The sequence below is a fragment of the Neopsephotus bourkii genome, unplaced genomic scaffold (genome assembly GCF_033783945.1).
Source record: "Neopsephotus bourkii isolate Nb327-2 ecotype Australia unplaced genomic scaffold, CSIRO-AGI_Nbou_v1 NB_1526, whole genome shotgun sequence".
Classification (NCBI taxonomy): Eukaryota; Metazoa; Chordata; class Aves; order Psittaciformes; family Psittacidae; genus Neopsephotus; species Neopsephotus bourkii.
In genome coordinates, this window is record NW_026902002.1 from 7,160,780 (window position 1) to 7,183,137 (window position 22,358).

Consider the following 22,358-nt stretch of genomic DNA (forward strand, 5'->3'; position numbering starts at 1 on the left):
TCGTGGTGCTACCGAGCAATCCCAGGGTCTCTTAGCTATGCTGCAGTATATATTGCTGCGGTGGCAAGGTGGTTTTTCAGGTGAGAAAGGAGCATGTGCATGTATTATAAGAAAACTGGGAGGTGATGGTTGATGCTGTGCTTACCCTCATTTTTATGCCCTTTTTTTTTCCTTTAAATATGCAATCTTGTGAGAGCTGGCAGGTGGAAGAGCAAGCCAGGCAGCCTACAAATTCCTATCACACCTGTATCCAGGGGCCCTCCAGGCATGTGTTAAAGCAAGACAAATACCTGGCACATGGTTTCTTTTCTCTTTCCCTTCCCCTCAAGTCAAGAGGATCTTGTGGGTATGGTGCAATAGTTCATTTTAGGAGGATCCAGGACACCTGTCTGCAGCTCAGTGGTCTGCCAGTTGCTCCTTGAAAGAGTCTTTTCTGCAGGACTGCAATGGGGAGGAACGTGTGTGGGGTACTGCCAGTCTCTGCTGCAACCCCAACTGCTGATATTAGAACAGCCCTGCATTTACTCCTTGCTGCTTTCTCTGTCCTGAGGTCTTAGGATGCCCTCAGTCCTCACTGAGCTTTTCTATGGGGTTATAAAAGTGAGAAAAGCATTCCTTTTAAAAGCAAGGGCTGAGGATCTCACCTACTTCTGTGACCTTGGGAGCTGAAGCCTTAAGGAGTGGGGGGGGGAGAAAAAGAAGTGGATGTTTGGGTTTGGGAGGACTGGTGGTGGAGCACATGGTGCGGTTTGGAGACACAGATCTGTGGGAGTGGGTTCAGGCAGCCATGCCAGGTCCAAGGCAGGTGGTGTCCCTCTCTTTGCAGCCAGAGCTGCTATGCTGGGGCTGCTGCATGTGGCTGCTGCATGTGGCCCTGGTGGCAGCCATGCACCCCTGCACATTTGCAGGGCACAGACTTTCCTTGTGCACAGCACTTTCCCCAGGGCCCTCTCTAAGTTGTTCTCTGTGTCCTCTAGTTTCTTCTGAGATGCCAGCTCTTTCTTTGTCTTGGTCCCAGGAGACTCTCATGGAGCTCAGCGGATGGAGTTGTGGTTTCTCATCCTGTGGGGATTGCAGCCGCCCTTGCTCCCTGCCTGGGCGCTGGGCCAGGTGCTTTGCCCTGCCGGGGTAACAGTGCCTTTCATGCTGTTTTGTTTCAGGCCAGCAAGGATGCTGCTGTAGATGACTGACTCACTTGTGCCTATATGCTGTGGCTCTATATGGCCTCTGCAGGACCCAAACACACTAGTCCAGGCCCCAAACAAGAGAAGAGTGTCTGGGTTGAGTCTGGCACCCTTTCAGCAGGGAGAGCTGAGCCACACCTCACTTGGCAGCAGGCAAAACCCATCTGGACTTTAGAGAGGACGCATGTGAGTGCTTTCCACAGCCTGCTGCCCTCAGGGATCCCTCTGCAGCAGTCCTGCTTGTGCTCACCATCACTATGCCACACATGCCCCAGTGAAGACGCCCTCCTGAGCCCATCCTCAGCCCAACCCTGCCTGAACCCAGGCAGGAGCACTCTATTCTACCGATGCTCCTGCCTCAGACCTAAGCCCTATGAGCTTCCTTTCCAAAGCCCTCTGGACACCGGCTCTACCACAAGAAGGGTGATGTCTTCCTTGCTGACAGAACCCTGCCTGCAACCTGCACTGGCAGAGGAACGCTCTGAGACTGGGGTCAAAGGCCCTGCCCTGAGCTCAGGTCAGCAGTCTTCTGGCTTCTGTAGACCAGAGCTCAATAACACCTCCTTCCTACGGCCAAGCAGTGCTAAAGTGCCTTTCCCTCAGTCACTGGAGATCAAGAAGGTGAAAAACACCCATAGCATCCCCACCACCTCACGGTCCCACTCTAGGCATGGAGACAGCTCCACCAGTACCATGGTCAACAGAGCAGTTAAAAGCAGCAACCATGCACTGGAGCAAACTGCAGTCCCGTCTGTGGCTGTTGTGCCTAGCAGTGCAACCCTCAGGAAGGACCAGTGTTTATGGGAAGATGCTGAGAGGAGAACACACAGCGTAAAAGAGAAGGAACCAGAGATCTGCATCAGCGAGGCTGTGCAGCAGCTGGCCATACAGACTGCCACACACAATGGCTTCGCACACAGAGCCCGAAGCTCTGCCCTTACAAACGTGGGCAGCCTGTCCAGCTGGAACAGCAAGTGCAGGCAGAACATCATAGCACAGGTCACCCCAAAAGAAGCCATCACTCCTCACAACTTGGAGCCAGGTAGCCATTGCCTTAACAGTAACTCGAGCCTTGCAGGCACCGATGCTGCTGCTGGCTGCACTAAGCATATCAGTGTCCATCCCTTGGCTTTGCCTGCTGCCTCTCCTGAGCGTGGTGCCGGCTGCCAGCGTGTGAGCACACCGAGCTCATGCCCCGGGGACAGGGCAGTGAGAGCAGATCCTCCGCATGTTGTGGCCGTCGCTGAAGTGGCAACTCGGATGTCCACAATCCAACTGGAGAGAGAGGAGAAACGGGCCCACACTATGCTCCCAGGAAAGCTCGAGTGAGTAGAGCCAGGTGGCAGTATGGGCTGGGCTGGCTGTTACATGTGTGTGTGCTGGGAGAGGATGCACTGTGGCCGCTATGGGGTGCCAATAAGGGTAACCATGGCCTGCATTCCTGAGCAGAACCCAGCTGCAGCAGATAGGCTGAGAAAGCTGGGGCTGTTCAGCCTGGAAAAGCGTGGAGACCTCACAGCAGCCTTCCAGTGTCTGAAGGGGGCCTACAAGGATGCTGGAGAGGGAATATTCATTAGGGACTGTAGTGATAGGACATGGGGTAACGGGTTAAAACTTAAACAGGGGAAGTTTAGATTGGATATAAGGAAGAAGTTCTTTACTGTTAGGGTGGTGAGGCACTGGAATAGGTTGCCCAGGGAAGTTTTGAATGCTGCATCCCTGGCGGTGCTCAAGGCCCAGGTTGGACAGAGCCTTGGGTGACATGGCTTAGTGTGAGGAGTCCCTGCCCATGGCAGGGGGGTTGGAACTTGATGATCTTAAGGTCCTTTCCCACACAAACCATTCTATGATTCTGTGATGCAGGGGGAGCTTTCCTCCTACCCCAGCTTGATGCAGGTGGTTCTGAGCCCCTCCATCTTCTCCTTCAGCCATAGCATAGAATTGCTGTGTGGCATTTCTAGCTCAGTCCTGACAGTCACAGGGCCCTACCTGCTGTGGCAAGCTCTGCGTGTGTGTTGGGTGAAGCCTGCTCTTGAGCCAGGTCCAGCAAGGCTTTCCTGGGCAGGGACATGGGTTCCTAAAGGTATGCAAAACTGATGCAGGACAGGGAGGGAGCAAGGACACAGAGCTTGTGCACTCCTGCTGGGAGATGGTGTCCTTGTGCCTCTTTCTGGCTCCTCTGGGACCTCTCCATCTTGCTAGCCTGCAATTAGTGCTTGTACATCAGCACCAGGGAGTGCAGTGATATCATTGCTGTCCACGTTATCTCATACTGCCTGGTGGGCTTCTGGGTCTTTTGGCCCTTGAAAACTTGTGCCACTCCTTCTGATGTGATGTCCTTTGTCCCAGTATCCCTTCTGAGCAGTCCCCACTGGAGCTGAGCCATCCCCAGGATGAAGCAGAAGAAGAACTTCCTGATGGCCTGGATGAGAGCAGCAGTCAGGAGGAAGACGAGGACAGTAAGTGCTGGTTCCCTGAGGAGGCTGTGCTCCATGCCTTGAGGTGGGGAGTGTGAGGGCTGTCTGGGAGCTGGGGGTGAGCACAGCTCTCTCCTGTCTTACATTCATGTTGTCATTTCAGGATGACCTAGAGATTGTGCTGAACCCAAAAGCAGTGTAGCAGCAAGGAGGAACTGTATGCATCCCACTGGGGAGCAGGCTAGGGTTCACCACTATCCTGCTCCAAAACTTAGACATCTCCTCTCTGTGCAGTGTCAGCTCCACCCCTTTTATGCCACCAAGTAGGCAAAACCCAGGATCCAATGATTCAGGACAGCTGGGAAGGGTCTGTCCCCTGGAGCATTTGTTTTGTCTTTTCCCCTCATAACTATGCATTCACTCCCTGTGGAGATAAAACTTGACTCTGTCCCCATCTGCAGGTGACTCGGATGCTTCCTCTGTGACTGGCGTGTCATCCAGTGCATCCGTGGCTCTTATATCCAGGTTAGTAGCAGTACATAGTATATTGAACTTTGCACCTTTGTCCAGATTTGTCTGTCTTTGCCCTCCTTGATGACAGAGGAGGGCTGTAGCATGTAGGGGAATGAAGTGGAGGTAGTAACAGGCTTCCCTACCAAAATGAGCTTCCCTTGCTACCCTGCAGACCAAAGCTACTTCTCTTGCTACAGGCAGCAGTCTGCAAAGTGCTGAGATATATCTACCACATCAAAACAGGGCTCTCAATTTCACTGCCCCTGCTAGTTGCTGGGTTAGGCTTACTGGATTAGACTCTGTTCTTGCAGTGCTGTTGCCTTGCAGATGAAGCAGAGTGGAGGCATCCTAGGCCAGAGATTGCAAAGCTCTGCAGCGTCCTGTCTCTCCTAAAAAGAAGTCCTATAGCCTGGGTTTTCCTTTAGATTTTGGGAGCAGGTTTCTCTGGGGAGGATTTGTGAGCTTGCAGTCACCAGAGCTCTGCCTTCCTGACTCTTGGCAGACCTTTGTAGGACCTGTTCTTGCCAATCCAGCAATGGGAGCTGGTCTTTGCAATTGTGCTGCTCCTTGTAGCAGGGCTGCCTCAGGCTTTGCTCTCTGCCTGACAACTTGCTGCTTTCTGTCATGTTATAACTCACCTGGGAGACAAGGAAGACTGCCTGCAAGCGAGTGTTGAACCTCAGGGTGCTGCAGGGTGCTCACACATGGCTGTGAAAGTCCTGCAGAGGTGACAAATTGGATCAGCAGCTGTTTCTGTCAGGATGTGGCTGGTTGGCCTCCAGGGGCAGATGAGAGAAAGCAGCACTTGGGCCAAATGCCTCCTGCAGGAGGGAGTTGGCCGCTTCTCTGTGTGGGCTGTGAGCTGGGCTGGCCTCAAAGCCTTTGCTGCTGTCTGCTGTCTTTGGTCTGTTGTGGGCAAACCCAATTTTGTGTCAAGGAATGTTAATATAACTTATTGCCAATTGATAAACTTTGAGTTACTGATTCTGGTATTGGAACAGATGTATATGTACAAAGATTTAGGGAAAACTCTTCTTTCCACTCCCACCCCCATCCTGGTCTCTAAACCCCTTAGGCTACACTCAGTTCCTTCAGTTAGCCAAGGTGTGGCCTGGGAGATTGGGGTCAATGTGTTGTGGTTCCTTTTCTTTTGGTGCTCTTAGTTCCTTAGTGGATTATATCTGGTGTGGCTTCTTCCACTGGCTGCAGTGGCATATATTTAAATATATGTCCATTATAAGTGCTACTTTTAGCATCATTCCAACCTGAATAGATAAATTATAAATTCTGCCCTTCCTCCCTGGTGCTAAGGATTGCTGTGGTACGAAAGGGGATGTACAGTCAGTAAAACTCTGTCCCTCTTTCTCTTGGTTTTGGTGTGTTGCAGGGATTACAAAAGCTGAATCATTTTATATATATATATATATATATATATATATATTACAACCTCCACCACTTGTTCCTGTGGACTAGGTTATGGGGTTTGCCGTGTAACAGACTCCACCCCCTTGCCCTGGCAAAATGCAAAACCCACGGGGGTTACAACACTTGGCATGTGCATTCATTGCAATCTCGCCCCCTTGTCCTTGCTGCAGACTGGGTTACTAACTTTAATACCCATTACTTGCACCACATGGCAATGATGCAAATCCTGCTACCAGGAACAAGGCTTTGTCTGGCTTCCCTCTTCATCCCTGTGCTCATTTTTACCATTAGCCAAACGCCTACTGCTTTATCTGTCCTAGGAAGTGCATCGAGTGCCTGGCCCAGCCTGCTGAGGCTCAGGAGAAAGTGCTCAAACCAGCTCTTGTCTCCAGTTTGTTCCCTAATGTGCCTCCAACTCTCTACTTCAGTACTCGGGATGAGGCAGGTGAGCTGGGGTATGTTACTGTGTAGGGTGAGAGCAGCCAGCCTGTTATTAGCAAGTAGCGGTGCCAGCACACAGCATCCCTTACTTTGATGAGGCCCAGCACCACTGTCAGATCCAAAGGGCTGGAGTAAAACGATGGCTGGAGAATGAGTCAGGCTGCCACCAAATGTTCCAGCCTGCTGGAACTCCCCCAGCCACGGAGTCCTCTGTTCTATGCTAGTTTTGCGAAGGGGCCTGTGCATCCTCCCTTGCAGGCCTTGTTCCTGTGCAGTGAACTTAGGGAAGTTGTTGTGTTCATTTTCCTTCTGTCATTTTTGCCTTCCTAGTGGAAAAGCTGCCTTGGGAACAGAGGAAGCTGCTGCGATGGAAAATGTGCACAGTCACACCAAATATAGTGAAGCAGATCATTAGCAGATCCCACTTCAGAGTCAGCAAAAGTAAGTTGTGGGAGGCTGGAAGTATCTGGCACATCCTGTCCTCCCCTGCCTCTAGCCTGTGGGCATGAGAAGGCAGGCTGCCTGTCATGAGCAGAGCTGGGCATTGCAGGATGCGGTTCCCGTTTCTGCCTGTCTGACCTGTGATATCTGAGCTCTGTGAGTCCTGATCTCCCTCTTGGCTTGTCCTTGGCATGGGCAACAACGACTTACTCGTGGACTGTCAGGAGCTGAGGCAGTGTGTGAGGCAGCAGAGCTGTGCTGTGGCTTGTTTGAGCTATGCCTCTAGATGGTGCTGCCACTCTAAGGAGCCTGGCACTCATGTGGTGCCAACCCCAGCACCACAGCATCCTATCTTCATGTGTTAAGGAAAAAGTCATCCTCTCTGACCATAGCCATACTGTTCTCAGGCTTGGGATCTTGACACTGAAGAGATGTATAGGAGAGGGCTGGGGCTGGGGAAGCACTGAGCATTTGCAGCTACGATGTATGCCCTGGAGCGTGATCTCGCAGAGTACGTACGGGGCTCCTGTGTATACTGGGAAACCCCTGCACAGGCTGTTTTGGGGCTATTAATGGGACACAGAGGGCATATCCCACTCATAGCTCTCGATTTGGCAGCTTTGGAGTATCCAGTATGAGTGCTTTGTGCTATTCTGTGCAGCATCCCTGGCATACTTCTGCTAGCTCCAGGAGGTGGGGTGCTGGTGGGCTAGAGGGGATTGTGGGTGGCAGCGTACTTAGTCATGGTTTATCTGGTTTTCCTGCAGAAAGCAATGACTGGCTGGGTTACTGGGGCCACCACATGAAATCCCCCAGCTTCAGAACCATCAAGGAGCACCAGAAGGTAGGTGATGTTTTGGGCTACCCTCCTTCAAGTGCATGGAGAATATGTTCAGAGCAGTTTGGGTGCCCCTGTTTTCAAGCCCAGATGTTTGCTGTGCAGGCTGTCCCCACATGATCCCTTCCAAAGCGTGGCAGCTGGCATTCCTGTGCTGGGAGATGAGCTCAAAAGACAGGGGCAGCTAGGTGAGCATCTGTGCTGTGAGGATGGCTTTTGTACAGACTGAGGCTGTAGCCAAGGCATGTTCACTTGTGAGCTCGTCTAAATTCAGATATTGTTGCTCAAAGCAGTCCTTTCTTTGGCAGAACTGAGCAGTAGGGCCAGTGCCCCCTATGCCAGCATAGCCAGAGGGGCTGGCAGAGAGGGCTGTATCACAAAGGGTTGGCCCATAGCTTGGGGAACACACAAGGGACAAGAGGTTTGATATCCATCACACATACATGTTTGTTTTGTGATGCTCTGAACTGCTCAGCCTTGAGGCAGCATCGATGTTTGGAAGTTAGCAGCCTCCAGCCCTGTGTCTGTCCTGCTGCAGGGTCTGTCTGTCCCCAGAGCTTGTGTTGCATAGGCAGGACTCTGGCATACAGTTTAGAAACAAGTGGGAAGGTACTGGGGTGGAGAATACTGCCAGAAGAAACTCAAAGGCTGAGGCTTAGTGCCCTGCAGCTGCTTAGACAATCAGAAGAAACAAGGAACCTGCTGCTGGCTCTGTAGCTGGTGTGGGTTTTTGTCCCTGCAGGGCCTCAGAAGCACATGGCTCCTATCTTGATGCAATCCTGGGAGGGAAGCAAAGGACATTACCCTGCACTGTGTTCAGAAAGGATATATCCTCTAGGCAGGGAACAGCAAGGGGTGGGCAGGAAGGTGGGAAGCAGTGAGATCTCACAGCATCTGGTTTCTTTTCCAGTTAAATCACTTCCCTGGCTCATTTCAAATTGGGAGAAAGGACCGTCTGTGGCGCAACCTGTTGAAAATGCAGGCTCGCTGTGGGAAGAAGGAGTTTAACTTTTTTCCCCAGTCCTTCATCCTGCCTCAGGACATCAAATTACTCAAGAAAGCGTGGGAGGAAGGAGCTAGTCGCCAGAAATGGATTGTGAAACCAGTAAGTGCAAAGCAGAGCTCAATCCTCTGTCCCATTGTAGCTGCAGGGAGATTCGATCCCTTCTTACTTGTGTTTTGCAGCCAGCATCAGCAAGAGGCATCGGTATCCAAGTCATCCATAAATGGAGCCAGCTCCCCAAAAGGAGACCACTGCTGGTACAGAGGTGAGTGGGGGAAAGCAAGGTTAACACACAGCCTGGGACCTCCTCATGTTCAGTCTCTCTGGCTGGGTTTGGTCCTCTGCCACTATGTGGCAGAGAAGCACTTGATTTACATCTGGAAGCTTCCCATCTGCCTGGGTGTGATGCTGCAGCTGGGCTTACCAGAGAGCTGCTGTCTCTGTGAAGATTTTTGAGGTCTCGCTTACAAACTTGGCTCCTGAGGCTTTCTGGAGCTTTTGTGTGGCAGTTGGTCAGCTTGAGCTCTGCTGTGATCCTGCTCACACTGCTTTGTAACCTGGGGTTTGGCATCTTTGGAGGCAAACAGACCTTATCCAGTGCCCACAAGAACAGTGGGAAGCGAAGTCCCAGGGAAAAGGTGGCAATTGTCAAAGATCTTTTCTTATCCAAGTCAGAATGCGTCAGTAAGAGCCTCCATGTGTGTGGATGTTGGCCAGAGGATTTTCTAGAAATAACAAGATTTCTGGAATCTCCTCCCTCTTCTGCAGAAAAAATGGAATAGCCTATCTTGAGGCTGCTTTGTGGGAAGGATCTTATGAGGGCAAGAAATCTGCCCAGTGTTTGGCAGACAGGGAATTGCTGTGTTGGCTTGTCTGTTCTTCCTGATTGCTTCTGTGCAAAGTGATGAGCTTTCCTATGGAAAAATCTTGAACTTGTGGGCTGAAGAATCGAATTATTTGGATAAAAATTTCCAACTGTTTGTGCTTGTTGAACCAAACCATCTGTGGCACACTGCATCTAATACTGCGTGTCTTAAATGTTCCTGAGTACTGTGATCAGTCTGGTGGGTGTGGAAAAGCTGCTGTGTCTTAGAGCCAGGAAAATATCTTCAAAATGGAACTGAGCAGAAAGGAATACTGTATGGGGGAGCTTTTTTTCTCTCTCATTTTCACTGTGATGCACTTAGAAATGCTCTACAAAAGGGCTTCTGCATTAATCCCTGTTTTTCCAAGCCTTCTGAAATGGGGCTTGGAGATATTCCTCCACATGGAACTCATAACCCTCCCCTGGTGCTTGCTTCCCTCTGCAGATACCTGCACAAACCCTACCTCATTGGCGGGAAGAAGTTTGACCTGAGGATCTACGTTTACGTCACTTGCTATGATCCCCTCAGGGTCTACCTGTTCAAGGATGGATTGGTTCGCTTTGCTAGCTGCAAGTAGGTTGTGTGGGAGAACAGTGCTGGGGGGCTGCCTCAGAGGTGAGGCATGTGTGGCTGTGGTACCCACCTCGGCTGGGGCAGGAGGGAGTCATCCTATGTAGCACCCTACATGCTTAAAGCTGTAGCTTGCTTGGTTAAGAAGCAGTCTGCAAATACATGGGGTCACTGCAGGTGAGCATTGAAAAGGAATGTGAAAGGACACTTCATTTATCCACCTTTCCTAAGGCAAGATCAGCTGAGTGTAAAGCAGTTCTTGCAATATGCTGTCTGCACTTCATACTCCATAAGAGCTGGTGTACCAGAAACTGAGATGTTTCTTCCAGTTTTAATTATATTGCCTCGGGCTGCTGCAGTTCTGTCATTGCTTTTGTTTACTGAGGCTCTGATCTTTTTTAAGGACATGCTGTGAGGGTGGGATTGCATCCCACTGTCCCAAGGCAGCCTGCTCTGTCTCATGCGTTGTCGCATCAGCCCTGGGCCCAGGAGACGGATTGCTTCAGGCAGCCTGGGAAGGGGAGGCAGCAGAGCTGGTGGGTGGCCAAGGGTGGTCTGAGATGAGAAGAGTTTCTGCCTGCCCCGTGGGCCTGAAGGCAGACAGTTCAAGCTCATATTACTTGTGCCTCTGTTGCTTCCTTCAGGTATTCCTCCTCGATTAAGAGCCTCAGCAACAAGTTTGTGCACTTGACCAACTACAGTGTGAACAAGAAGAACACGGGGTACAAGTCCAACTCGGATGAGACTGCTTGTCAGGGACACAAGTGGTAGGTGCTGCTTTTAGGGCACAGGGCAGCAATTTCTGTTGCCTGTTAAGTCAGCCTGTTTTCAGTATTTTTACCTGAAAAGTGAAGGTGCTTCCTTCACTGTGTGCTCCTGCTTGAGGAAACTGGAGGGGCAGTGATTTTAGCATCGGTTAGTGTCAATGAAATCTGAATGTTCTCCCTAGCTTGTGACTCATCCTGTCTGCTGCTGCTTGGGCTGTGCTGATCGTTCATCCTGCCTGTTTCTGTGCTGTTCCCTGCTTCCAGCTCTGCTCTCATCTGTGCCCATTCATCTGCTTGCCATACTGCAAGGGTGATCTGATGTGGTTAAAGCAGGATCTGATTTTTTGCTGCTAGAATTCAAATGGGTAATTGTGAAGGCTAGAAGGGAGCTTCTGCCCATCTCATTCTTGACTTCCCTGGGGAGGCAGAGAAAAGGGCCATCCTGGTGCAAAACTGTGGTAATTTATGTGCTACTCAGAGGGAATAGGAGCAGCAGTGCCATTTCTAGGTACCTGGGAGAAGGGCTGCAGCCTGGCAGCAGTTCCTGTTCCTTGCTGTCCCATGGGTGCACTGATCCAAGGCCCCAGGCACTTGTCTCTGATTCCACAGTGGTGTTTGAAATCTTTTAAAAATAGTGCAGGATAGAGTTCTTGATTCATGGGCCTGGGCAGGGCTACTTCAGTTCAGAGGGAGCTGCAGAAGTTCTGCTGTTGTGGCAGGATTGCTTTCTAAGGCCTGGACCTGCTGTTCAGTGATCTGTTTGTCCATTGAGACTTTGAGAAGGGGCTGCTGTCCCCCAGTGGTTGCAATCCCATGGGGGTGGGATTGTGTGGGGTTTTGGTACTGCCATACAAGTCAAAGCTGGCTGTTTCCACATTAAAGATGAGAGTAGCTGTAATATACTCCATCTCTTATGCAGGAAGCATGACCTTTGGATTCCTGGCCATTAGCCACATGGTCTCACTTGAGCAACATCTGAGCATCCTTGGCTCAGTGTCAGGGTAGTTTGCAGCACTTGGTGTGGTGTGGGAAACTTCTATAAAAGCAGAGATGCTCCTCCCTACCATCTTGTTTTCAACACATTCAGAAATGTTTCTCCACCCCCAAAGCCTCAGTGAAATGGCTTTAGCTAAAACACAGGGGTCTTGCTGGATTCCTGCTTAGCTGCTTTGCAGTGCTGTGGGGGACGGCTTGCAGGAAGGGGAGGGTTGTTGAGGACAAGAAGGTGGGGTAAAGAAAAGATCTGGTCCTGACTTACCTTGCTCATGTGCTAACTTGGGACCTATTCCTCCAGTGCTGGGACAAGTCTGTGACACATTTACGTTCCTGGTAGCTTGGGCCGCACAAGACCAGGAATGAACCTGGGCAGGGCAGCAACGAGGAGCTAAGGGGTCTGAGGATGGCAGAAGGATGGCTGTGCCAGGGAAGAGTTTTGTTAAGATTCCCCTCTGCTGCTTTCACTCTCCTGGCGGGGCTGGGAAGCAATGGGCTACAAAGCTACTTTCTTTACTTTCTCTCTCCCAGGGCACTCAAAGCTCTCTGGAGTTACCTGAACCAAAAGGGAGTTAATAGTGAGGCCATCTTGGAGAAGATTAAGGACATCGTTATCAAAACCATCATTGCGTGAGTCCTGGAACTCCTTGCTCTGTGTCTGGCTGTGCTGTGCACCCTGATCCCTCTGGCTTCCCAGTCTCCTCTCAGCCCAGTCCTTTTAATCTAAATGCTACTGCTTGCTGTTGGCTTCAGTATTTCTTTCTGAATCTTTTCTTTTGTTCTGTTACTTGCACTCATGCTGCAGTAACTGCACTGGGTAAACAGACCTTACATTTCCTGGGTCCCAGGGGGGAGGCCAGAAGGGTGGGATGTACCCAGCATTGCCCAGCTTGCCACCCACTCCCCTGCTTGGCCAGGGTGCCTGAGAAGAAAGGTCCTCTGGTGCAGGATGGATTTTGTGTTGAGAAGCAGATCCTGCCTGGTAGAGCAGAGCTGCTCAGGATGCAACGCAGGCTCCATATGCAGTGCAGCAGCAGCTCACAGGCCTTCATTGGTCTCTCAGCCCACCCGCTCCTGCAGCATGTGTCTGCATAAGCTTTTGGAACTGGCAGTGTGTGCTGTGAACAGGCAGAGCTCTGCTGTCTGACTGTTGGAAATAAGAATTTTTTCCTTGGCTTGCAGATCTGAGCCCTACGTGAACAGCCTGGTGAAGATGTACGTGCGTCGCCCATATTGTTGCCATGAGCTGTTTGGGTTTGATATCATGCTGGATGAAAACCTCAAGCCCTGGATCTTAGAGGTCAACATTTCCCCAAGGTAAAGCAGATTCTGAGCCATAGCAGAGTGAATAATGTCCTTTCTTTTACCACACAGTGAATTTGGCTCGTGATGTCTCCTGCACCCTGTGCTAAAACACTGTGGGCTTTGAAGTCTCCCTCTCCAGATTGCAGGAATCAAAGTCCTCCCTGTCTGTGAGAGCAGCATCCATCTGCAGCTCAGAATGCTTCGCTGGGCATGCTCCAGGTAGAGCCAGGGAGGAGTACATTAAAAAAGGAAGACCAAGGAGGGATGTGTAATGTAGGGAACAGGTGATGGCAGAGATTTCTTCTTTGCGTGGGTAGAAGTGATCAGCAGCTCCAGTGCCTCGTGCACTGCTTCTTGCTTGCTGACTGTACCTGACTGCATGATGTCAGCTGCACAGGCAGGGCTGGGAGCTGCCTTGTACCCGAGCATGGCCTCTCCTGCCTGTGAGATGGATGAGGATGAGCTGGACACAGAGTCATGGTCCCACACAGGGCTCTAAGGATGTATTTGCTTGTTTCCAGCAAATCTGGGAAGAGGTGGAGAAATTAACCATTCCTGGTGGGGAGCCCCCATTCAAAGAGCTGTTGTCAGGACTTTTCTATTAGTGTCTCATGTCTGTCTGTGATGAGGCAAAGGACAGACTGGATTTTGTACCTCGCTTGGTATTAAACCAGGGTGTGTTCTTGGGGCTGTGAGGCTTGGTACCTCCGTTCTAGCACTGTGATGCTTCTTCCCCACAGCCTTCACACCAACTCCCCGCTGGATGTGAGCATCAAGGGCCAGATGATCCGGGACCTCCTCAACCTTGCTGGCTTTGTTCTTCCCAGCGCAGACAGCGTGGCCTCAAGGCCACAGACAAGAAGTGGTTCTACCTCCAGGTCAGCCCCCTTCTCTGTCAGTGGCAGGCTTATTTTCTTGGAGGATTTAATGTAGGGGCTGCTTGCAGCCAAGCAAATGCTTATTTTTATGCTATTGAGAGCCTGTGCTTCCTGATCCTTCAGATATGGGCTTGAGGGACTTGCATGACTGCCTGAGTGTTTGGTTCCTGTGGTCTCTGCAAGGCAGAAGGATTTATGCCCTCTCTGCAGGTTCATAGTTGGAAGTTAAGCCAGTGTAATTTGTGCTTACTTTGGGGTTAGTTGACATGTGCTTTCTTCTCCTTCCTCCTGCCATAACTAGTGTGATGCTCTGCTGCACTGCTTCAGCTTTTGCTTGGAGGCTTGGTTGGCTGTGTTGAGGCTGGATCTGCTTACCCTCTGCTCCAGGGCTGATGTGCTTTTGCCTTAAGCTAGAGGAGCACCTGTTATTTTGCAGAGGCTGAAGTGATCTGTTCTTTAGGCAGGACTGCAGGTGTCAGAGGCTGTAGACCTATGGGTAAGAGTGTGTATTGTCTTACCTGGTAGCTAACATGACTGTTTCTTGCATAAGGCTAATTCCCAGACATGTGTCCACCTAGGCCCGTGCTCCTTCTGTGTTTCACCACAGCTTGGGCTTACACTGGTTTCAAACCTGACTGAGGGGGAAACCAGTCCTGTTCCCTGCAGCAGAGTGGCTACTGGCCATAAGTAACTGGAGGAGCAGCCTGCTGGCCTGAGCACCAGCACACAGTGCTGTATGGGCATGCTGAAAGGTGGGACTCTTGCCCTCTGCCTGCCCTGTGCCTTCAGCAAAGTGAAAGGCTTGGAGCACGGCCTGTTCCAGGCGGGAATCTCTCGCCAGCTTATCTGTGGTACTTTGATCACACGCTGCTTCCTAGCTTGAAGAGGAGGTGCTGAAGGGAAGGTGTTTTCAGAGGGACCTGCAGGGATTAAGCAGTTCCTTAACATAGTTCAGATGATGCATTACCAGAGCTCCTGCATCCAACAGCAAGTTTGCTTAATCACATCTTCTGCCCTGGGAAGGATATTAAGGGTTTATTTCATATAGGCACTGTTCCAGCAGATCTATATATTCCCTGAGCACCACAGAGCACAGCCTCGAGGCTTTGCTCTCCTCATTTGGATCCACACACAACTAATTATTTTTGCAGCAGCGGCATAAATTAGGCATGTTGATATAGGGTTAAAAGGTGTTGGACAAGTATCTCCCAGGCTCTAATATCCCCAAGTGGTTCAGTTGGGTGCTTAGAATAGTTTAGATGGTTGCTGGCCAGATCGTACAAAAGGCCAGGATTTCCCATGGCATGTGGAGCTGGAGCTGAATTTGGGTCTTGAGAGTTCTTGAATGTTGCAGGAGGAAGTTTTGGATCTATGAGTTCCCTCTTGCCTTATGCAATACCAAGTGCTCATACCTGTGGTTATAGTTAGGAAACTGCATTCCAAGCAGGATGTAAACATGAGGTCCCATGAGATCCCGCTGTGACCCAATTCACAGTACTTGTGAATTGGGTCATGGTGTGTCTTTTGCCTTCTTGCACCATGCGTGGGTGTGATGAGATGCTTGACCTTTGAACAGAGGAATGTTGAAATGCCTTAGTGGGGAACTGGCAGGGCCCTCCCAGTTCCCCTCTCCACATCATTCCTGGGTCCTGTGTTGATGCACAAGGCTGTGGGTACATTGCTTATCACGGAACTAGTGAAATCCTTAGAGAAAGGATTTTCCATGGCATCTTCCTGAGGGTGTCACTGCTCTCACAGAAGTTGCTGGGAACAGCTCTGCCATGGCAGGATTTTGTCTTCTGCACTTAAATGCTCTGCTGCCTCTTTTGTGTCCTCAGTATGGGCAGTGCTTTGAAGGAGAAGCCCAAGCCAATGTCTGAGCATTTCATAGCTGAGAAGATGAAGAAGGTCTATTACTTGATGCAGAAGATACCTGACCAGGTATAACAGTCTCCTCCGATACTTGTGCCATCTTGCCAGGCCACCATCCCAACCAGCCCTTGTCCCTCTCCAGATTGTGCCCCTCTGTGGGGACAGCCACACGATGGGGAGCACTTGGACTCCAGTGGGTTACAAGATAGCTGGTCAGAAATAAATTGGGTTTGCTTAAGCCACTGCCACACTGGCTCATCTTTACATTAAAATAGGCATGTACTGAGAAGCATGTTACCCACCAGTCCCCAGACTAGGTCTGAGCATTGACCTGTTCCTCCTGTCTCTGCACAGCTCTTGTATCCTTTGCCTGCTGTCCCCATGGGGGTTATCAAGGGCACTTGCTTTGTGTGCCACCCAGCAGTATCTGTAAGACAGGTTGGGCTGAAGAACTGGGGATCTCCTCAGCTTCATCAGCGTTGCTGTCACCACTGAGCCTAGATTTTTTCCATTTTCTGTGTGTCCCAAATATCTCAGACAGATGGAGACCTCTGCCTGAGGGACTCTGAGGAGTGAGGAGGGAAGAAAGGAAGCCAACAAAGTGTAGTTTTGCTTCTCCCTGACCCTGGATTGCTCTTGTCTTCAGGATTTTTATTCTTCTGTCTTGGACATCCTGACCCCAGATGATGTTCGCATTCTGGTGGAGACAGAGGACGAGTATTCCCGGCGTGGGCAGTTTGAGCGAGTGTTCCCCACCCACATCTCCATGCGGTACCTGCACTTCTTCGAGCAGCCTCGTTACTTCAACATCCTGGTGACCCAGTGGGAGCTCAAATACTACTTGAATAAACACAAAGGTAACTGCATCTGAGGCACTTGAGTCAGGCAGGCTGCCTGCCGGCAGTCGTGGGAGACTTGTAAGCTACACACGTTGAGGGGGAGCAGCCTGCTTGCACGCTAGCCATAGGAAATGTGTTACCCTCCCAGACTGCTTCAGATATCACAAAAAGCTTATTCTGAGTTGACCAGGGGTGCTGACTGCTCTGGTAAGGTAAATGCAGGACTTCTAGGTGGCCTGAGGCTGAAGCAGGGTGGGATTCTGCCTTCAGCCTGGCTAGCTCAGGCCTCTTATTCTCTTCATCTGCCCTTTTTCTGAGGGGAAACAGCTGGAGTCACTGGGCTTTGCTCATTACGGGTGATCTGTGAAGGAAAACTTTGGCCTATTCCCTGGTCTCCTGCTGCTTTCTAATTGATGAAAAACTGTCAGTGTGAACAGAGAGGAATTTTTCCTAAACACTAGAAATCTAGCTGTCATTTCCATCTTTCTAGGACACAACCCTGTATTTTAATAAAACCCCATTCTTTAATGAAGCATAGGTGGGCTGGACCAGTACCTTCCCACCCAGGGCTGTCTCTGTCAGGGCAGCAGTAGAGGCTCATGGCTCTCTCTTCAGCATTTGATCTAGCTGGAGAGGCTTCTGCAGGAGCTGGCAGAGAAGAAAAAATATGCTTTTATTACTTTTCACTGGTGTTAAAGCAAATACCAAAGGAGTCAGTAACAGTCTTTCACAGGGAGATAGTAACCTCATAGTCCTCTCCAGCTGTGCTGTCAGCATGTGTCATCCTTTGCCTCGCTAATACCTTTGCTGGATGTCCTCCTGTCAGCTGAAGGAAAGATCCTGTCATCGTCTGCACTGAAGTGCTGCCCTGAACCTTGCCTCTCAGGCCAGTGCTCCATCTTCCCCAAAGCAGCCCAGGGAGCAGATGTGCTCTATCCCCTCGTTGTTCTTCATGTTTGAACAAAACCCAGCCTCCCCCTCGCCCATTCCCATTCATGTATGTTCCTTGTAGCCCTCCTCTCTCCCTGGCCAGCAAGGTGCAAAGCCTGGGCTGGTGCAGAGAGCCAGAGCACAGCTGCTGAGCTGCCCTGCTCCCCGCAGACCCAAACACATGGGGGTTTCTTCCAAGGTTCTGGGGCTTGCTGAAAGGTCACTGAAGAGCAGAGTCTGGACAGCAAGGATTCCTCCTATAGCCAGGGCTAGTATCGTATAGCAAATCACAGTAACCCCAGCTGGACAGCATCAAGTTCCTGGCCATTGCTCTGCTGGTTCTTAAATCTCAAGGCCCCTTAGCTTGTGTTATGGCCTTAAAGCTCTTAAAAAATCAATCGGGAAGGGAGCAATCCTGGCTTTCACAGTATTTCTGTGTTAGCAGAGAGCAGGGAGCTTGGTTGAGGTAGGGACAGCTATGAGGAGGCCTTGGAGGAAGTGGAACCTATTCAGTGCAGTTGGACACATGGCTCTGCTTGCTCGAGCAATGTCTGTGCCAGCCTTGCCCTCTGTCAGAGATGGAGATCATGTCGAGCTCCAGATGGATCTGTGCAAGGAGGAGATGATGTGCTGGGGTGCTGCAGAGTGCTGTGCAAGGAGAAGGTTGCCTGAGCTGCTCTCCTCTGGGAAAGGGGCTGGTGACAGCAAAGCTGCTCTACATTTGTACGATAAGAACTTTCACTGGTGCAGCCCAAATCAGATGCTGCCGTTGGCAGGCACCGGGCTCAGGGGGACAGCCCAGTCTGGTTTCATTTGGCAAATCCTGTGTTGCCCCAGTTTCCGTGCTTGGCTGAGCCTGCTGCACAGTGCGTGTGGTTCCCTGGGAGGGAGGCAGCACTGCGGCAGCACACATGCTGCTGCTCACTTGTACAAAGGGTGAACGCCCTTGGTTTACCCCGTGTTTGCTGGGCTCAGGCACGTGGTTAAGTAGTTGTGGCATAACATGTACTGTTTGGGCAGTTCACTCCATGCAGCATATTTGTGGCCCCTGAGCAGGGAAGGCTTAACTCTCTGTGAACTTGGTCATTCATTCTCACTTCTTTTGTGTCACTCTCCAGGTCTGGAGCTACTGAAGAACTGGTGTGTCAAAGGGTACCACACTGGGGCAGGAATGGATTTAGCCCAGATGGTGCGTATGGCTGTGGATGAGCTAGGGAGAGGTGGTAGCTTGCCTGGGTAGAGTTCGGCAGAGCACCTGCTTGTTCTACCTCCTGCCCTACCTGTTTGCCCTCTTAAGGCCTCCAGGAGTCTGGAAACTCACATGTTTCACTCCCACCAAAGCGGAGTCCACCCAGAGTATCAGATCTTGAAGTATTTTGCATCTGAATATCCTTGGGTGTACTAGGCACAGCCTTACATATTTGGCAACTGGCCTGCCATTTATTCCCCTCCGTGAGGGAGCCATCTCTGTCTGTCACTCCTGTGCCTTACAGCAGGCTGATGCAATGAAAGAAACCCACTCTTGACCTGGAGATGCTCTGCTCCCACTTACAGCAGAGGGTTTCATCAAGCAGAGAGCAAAGACTGCTCTGTTTGCTATTCTGGGAACAGTGTGGTGGCAGTGACAATGCACAGCAGAGTGAGGCTGAAGCACACTAGAGCAGAGCACAGCAGACTGCCACAACTGAAATAGCCATTTGATTGTCTTTCTCTCCTCCTGCAGTGGTCACTGCCAAAATCTTTCTTCCTCCAGAAGAGCAATGTTCAAGCAAATGGCTTCAGCGAACTGGACAATATGGGGTGAGTTTGCAGTGGCTGTGACATGCATGATATTCAGTGTGGTTTTAGGATTGGTGTCTTGAGAGAGACGTGGCAGCAGGGAAAGCAGCTTTGTTTAAGGGGAGGGGAGCAGGTTGGTTTACAGGCTCTGCAGCCAATCTCTGCTCCCTGGGGAGCCAACTGGTGGGGCTGGAATGATGATCTATCTGACTAGGCATGTCTCTTCAGCACTGTGCACCCAGCTTGGGTGGGAGTGAGGCCCAGAACAGCTGGGAGTGGGTGATGTTTGGGATTGTCGTGGTCAGGACATGCTGAAAAGATGTTCCTCAGAGAGACCTGTGCCATTTCTGTGGGCTCTGATATGGCCAGCAGTGAGCAGAGGCTCTCTACTGCAGCGTGGGGCTGGAGGAACAGTGATGCCTCTGGGTCTGCCATACTCTGCTAGCTTCCCTGGGCAAAGCTGGGCTGAAAAATAGGTGCTGCTGGCCCTGAGAGCTTCCTGCAGAGAGGTGAAGGACTGGGGTTCCTTTGGGTGAGCCAAAGTGGAGGGCAGGCACACACCTCTGGTCTTAAGGGGAATGGCATTCCTGCTGCTGTGCCCAGGCCAGGATGGAGTTGGGTTTTTGTGCAGGCAGGGAGATCAAGCTGTGACTCTGAAGTCCCATCAGTGCCTGGGGTGTCCATTGGGGTGAGTAGTGCTGCCTGGGATAGGAGATGGAATAGGTGAGCCTGGCAGCCCTGTCTCTCTGTATAAAGATACTGTAGATGAGCATTGCACCATGGCCCTTTTGATCTTTTCTCACTGTCCCTAAGCAGCACAGGGTTTCCTTTCTCCTGCAGCACGTTCCTGTCTTCAGCTGGTGAGGGCCTCAAGAGATGCCTGGAGCCCAGCTCTGCTCAGAAATTACCTCTCAACAAGTGCAGTGGTGGAGCCAACCAGAAACCTGCTGGCTGCCTTTCTGACACCACCTTGGTGATGTGACCCCGCAGTTGCGGTCCCTCCCTGGGGACACCTCAACCTACCTCAAAGGAAGAGACAGAAGCTGGCTCCAGAGAGCAAGGACTGGGGGAGCCACCTGCACTGCACACTTACTTGGGGGGCTGTTTTTAGAGAGGGAAGTTCTACTGAGTAATGAAGAGACTGGTGTGACTTCCATCGTTAAAAGAAATAGCAAAGCTGGGCAATTGAGCTTTGTCTGGCCTTTTTCCTAGGCTGCTCTTAAAGCCTGACATGGTGGTTTATTTGCTGCATGGTAGCTGGCTGAGCTTCGGGTCAGCCTGGCCTTCCTATTCCTGACCAGCACGGGCTGAGCCCTGGTTTGCCTGTGTCTCCATGAGCTGTGAGGAGCTGAGTCTGCACCTGCCCCACTGCAGCTCGTCCCCTGGAGAAGTCCCCAGCCACTCCTTACTCTGCTCCTCTGGAAGGAGCAGGGTCTTCAAACCGACCCATTTCATCCTTTCTCAACACCTGCGCCAGCATCCTCCCTGCTGCTCCCTGCCAAACCCTGGGGCCTGCGTGAAGCTTGGGTCATGTGCATCAGACACCATGGGTACCAGCTGTGGAGTTTGTTGTGGGGACAGTAGGGCTGCTAGCTCTCCCAGGTGGCCTGCAGCATCTGTATGGGGACTGCAGGCTGGTGCTCTTCTGGGCTCTGCTATTTTCCCTTTTGTTTCTTAAGGGTTTTTATTAAAGTTTAGCACTCAGCTGCTCGCCTGGCCTCCATCTGCCCCCATCCGGGCCTCCCTGACACTTTTGGATCTGTAGAGCAGCTTGGCTCTCCCCACTCTGCAGCAGGCTCTGGTACAGGCAGGGTTTGTGCCACCACCCCACCGTTCTGTATCCCTCCCTGAGCTCGGGGTCGTTCTTGCTGCCGTATGGCAGGTAAGTGTGCTCCCTGCATGGGGGAGCAGCTCCCAACATAGCTGGGGTCTGTCTTACGTCCTGGGCCTTTCTCTGCAGATCACTGACCAGTGGGAGCAGAGCAGCCCAGCCTTGCAGCAGGGGAAGGAAGGGTTGGGTTCCCCACGCTGTCCATTGCTGTTTTCAGGTGTTGTCTCACCGCCTGCCAGGAGGATGCTGGGCACTTCGGGGGGATTACTCGGGGCTGGGGTCGCTGCTGAGCTCTCTGTGCAGCCCCTGGGGCCTGCAGGAAGCCCTTCCCTCCCCTCTCCCCGCAGCCCCCTGCTGCCGGAGCCGGGCTCTGTTTCTCCCGTCTCCTTGGTGACAGTCTCTTCGCTCCTCGGCTTCTCTCCAGCACCTGAAAATAGCCTCCGAAAGTGGAGATGCCTGCTCCCTTCCCCGCTGCCAGCACCCGGCGGTGCCCAGGCAGGAGCCAGCCTCGGCGCAGCTGTAAGAGGCTGCCCCATCCAGCCCCCCTCCCCGCACCGCTGCGGGACGAGGGCCACTGGGGCCAGGGCAAGCACTGTGTCCTCCTGTAACCCCAGCCCTGCTGGCCTGTCCACAGCACCAAGCCCTCCACCTCCCCGTTCCTCTTCCTCCTGGGGTTGCACCAGCGGCTTTGGTCGTTCCACCCGGCCGCGGGCCAGGGTCCGTCTCTCCCCCCTGGGAGTCAGCCGGGGCCACTTTGGCCCCTCAGCCACCGGCCCGCTCACCCACGGCTGCTCCAGGGCTGGCTCGGCAGCTGGCCAAGGGTTATTTGAACCTTCCTGAAATAGCAATGGAGCCGGGAGCGAGCCGAGGGCGGGCAGATGAGGGTGGCCCCGCGGGTGAGGATGGAGGTTCCCCGGCAGGGAGACCCGGGGTGACCGGGGACGGTGGAACCGGGGAGGCAGGGCTGGGGCAGCGTCGGGGGCAAAGCATCCCCAGCAGCTCTCAGAGACCCCAGCAGATCCGTGCCGCGGCTGGATGCTGCCCTCCAACATCCGCGGAGGATGCTGTGCCCACCACCCGCTCCTGCTGCCGGATGGGGTCGGGGGGCGCCGGGCAGGGTGGACAGGGCAAGCTGAGCTCCGCGTCGGGGGGATGGGGGTCCTAGGAGCGGGAGGGCAGCATTTTACCCTCAGCATACCCGCATCACCCACTCCCTGCCGTCCGCAGGCCACAGCCATCCCTCCAGCCCGCTGCTGCCGGGTCGCGAGTCGGCGCAGCGCTGCCCGGCGGTGGCAGCGTCCGTGTGTCGTCCCCCCCGCGGCGGTGGGGGGGCATGGCTGGCATTGCTAGCTGTCACCCTATCTGCCAGGGCCCCGCCAGCCGCGGGCCCAGAATAGCAGCGCTGCCCTGCAGTCAGCATGGAGCGACTCCCCGGTCCCGCCGCGCCCCAGGTACCGCCGGGGCGG

The 22,358-nt window shown here is 52.4% G+C and overlaps 1 protein-coding gene across 2 annotated transcripts; it reads left to right on the plus strand.

Moving 5' to 3' along the window:
- The first annotated feature begins 979 nt into the window (after nt 1-979).
- On the plus strand, nt 980-20,765 carry TTLL4 (tubulin tyrosine ligase like 4). 2 transcript variants are annotated; one of them, XM_061370226.1, is made up of 17 exons: nt 984-2,509; nt 3,534-3,643; nt 4,063-4,126; nt 5,860-5,984; nt 6,311-6,421; nt 7,189-7,265; nt 8,170-8,364; nt 8,445-8,527; nt 9,573-9,701; nt 10,343-10,465; nt 11,990-12,088; nt 12,641-12,775; nt 13,504-13,641; nt 15,480-15,582; nt 16,160-16,370; nt 18,401-18,471; nt 19,006-20,765. In XM_061370226.1, exons 1-17 carry the CDS (start codon nt 1,206-1,208, stop codon nt 19,084-19,086), a joined length of 3,159 nt encoding a protein of 1,052 aa, XP_061226210.1. In that variant the 5' UTR covers nt 984-1,205; the 3' UTR covers nt 19,087-20,765. The 2 variants fall into 2 exon arrangements, with proteins under 2 accessions (XP_061226211.1, XP_061226210.1); XM_061370227.1 differs by lacking the exon at nt 13,504-13,641 and having other exon boundaries at nt 980-2,509.
- The last annotated feature ends 1,593 nt before the right edge of the window (nt 20,766-22,358 follow it).

Excerpts from the sequence above, each read along its gene's own strand:
- TTLL4 (XM_061370226.1), top strand. The coding sequence starts at position 1,206 with ATGCTGTGGCTCTATATGGCCTCTGCAGGACCCAAACACACTAGTCCA. Across the intron at positions 10,466-11,989 it reads GCTTGTCAGGGACACAAGTG|GGCACTCAAAGCTCTCTGGA; the intron begins GTAGGTGCTGCT and ends TCTCTCTCCCAG. Across the intron at positions 18,472-19,005 it reads GAATGGATTTAGCCCAGATG|TGGTCACTGCCAAAATCTTT; the intron begins GTGCGTATGGCT and ends CTCCTCCTGCAG.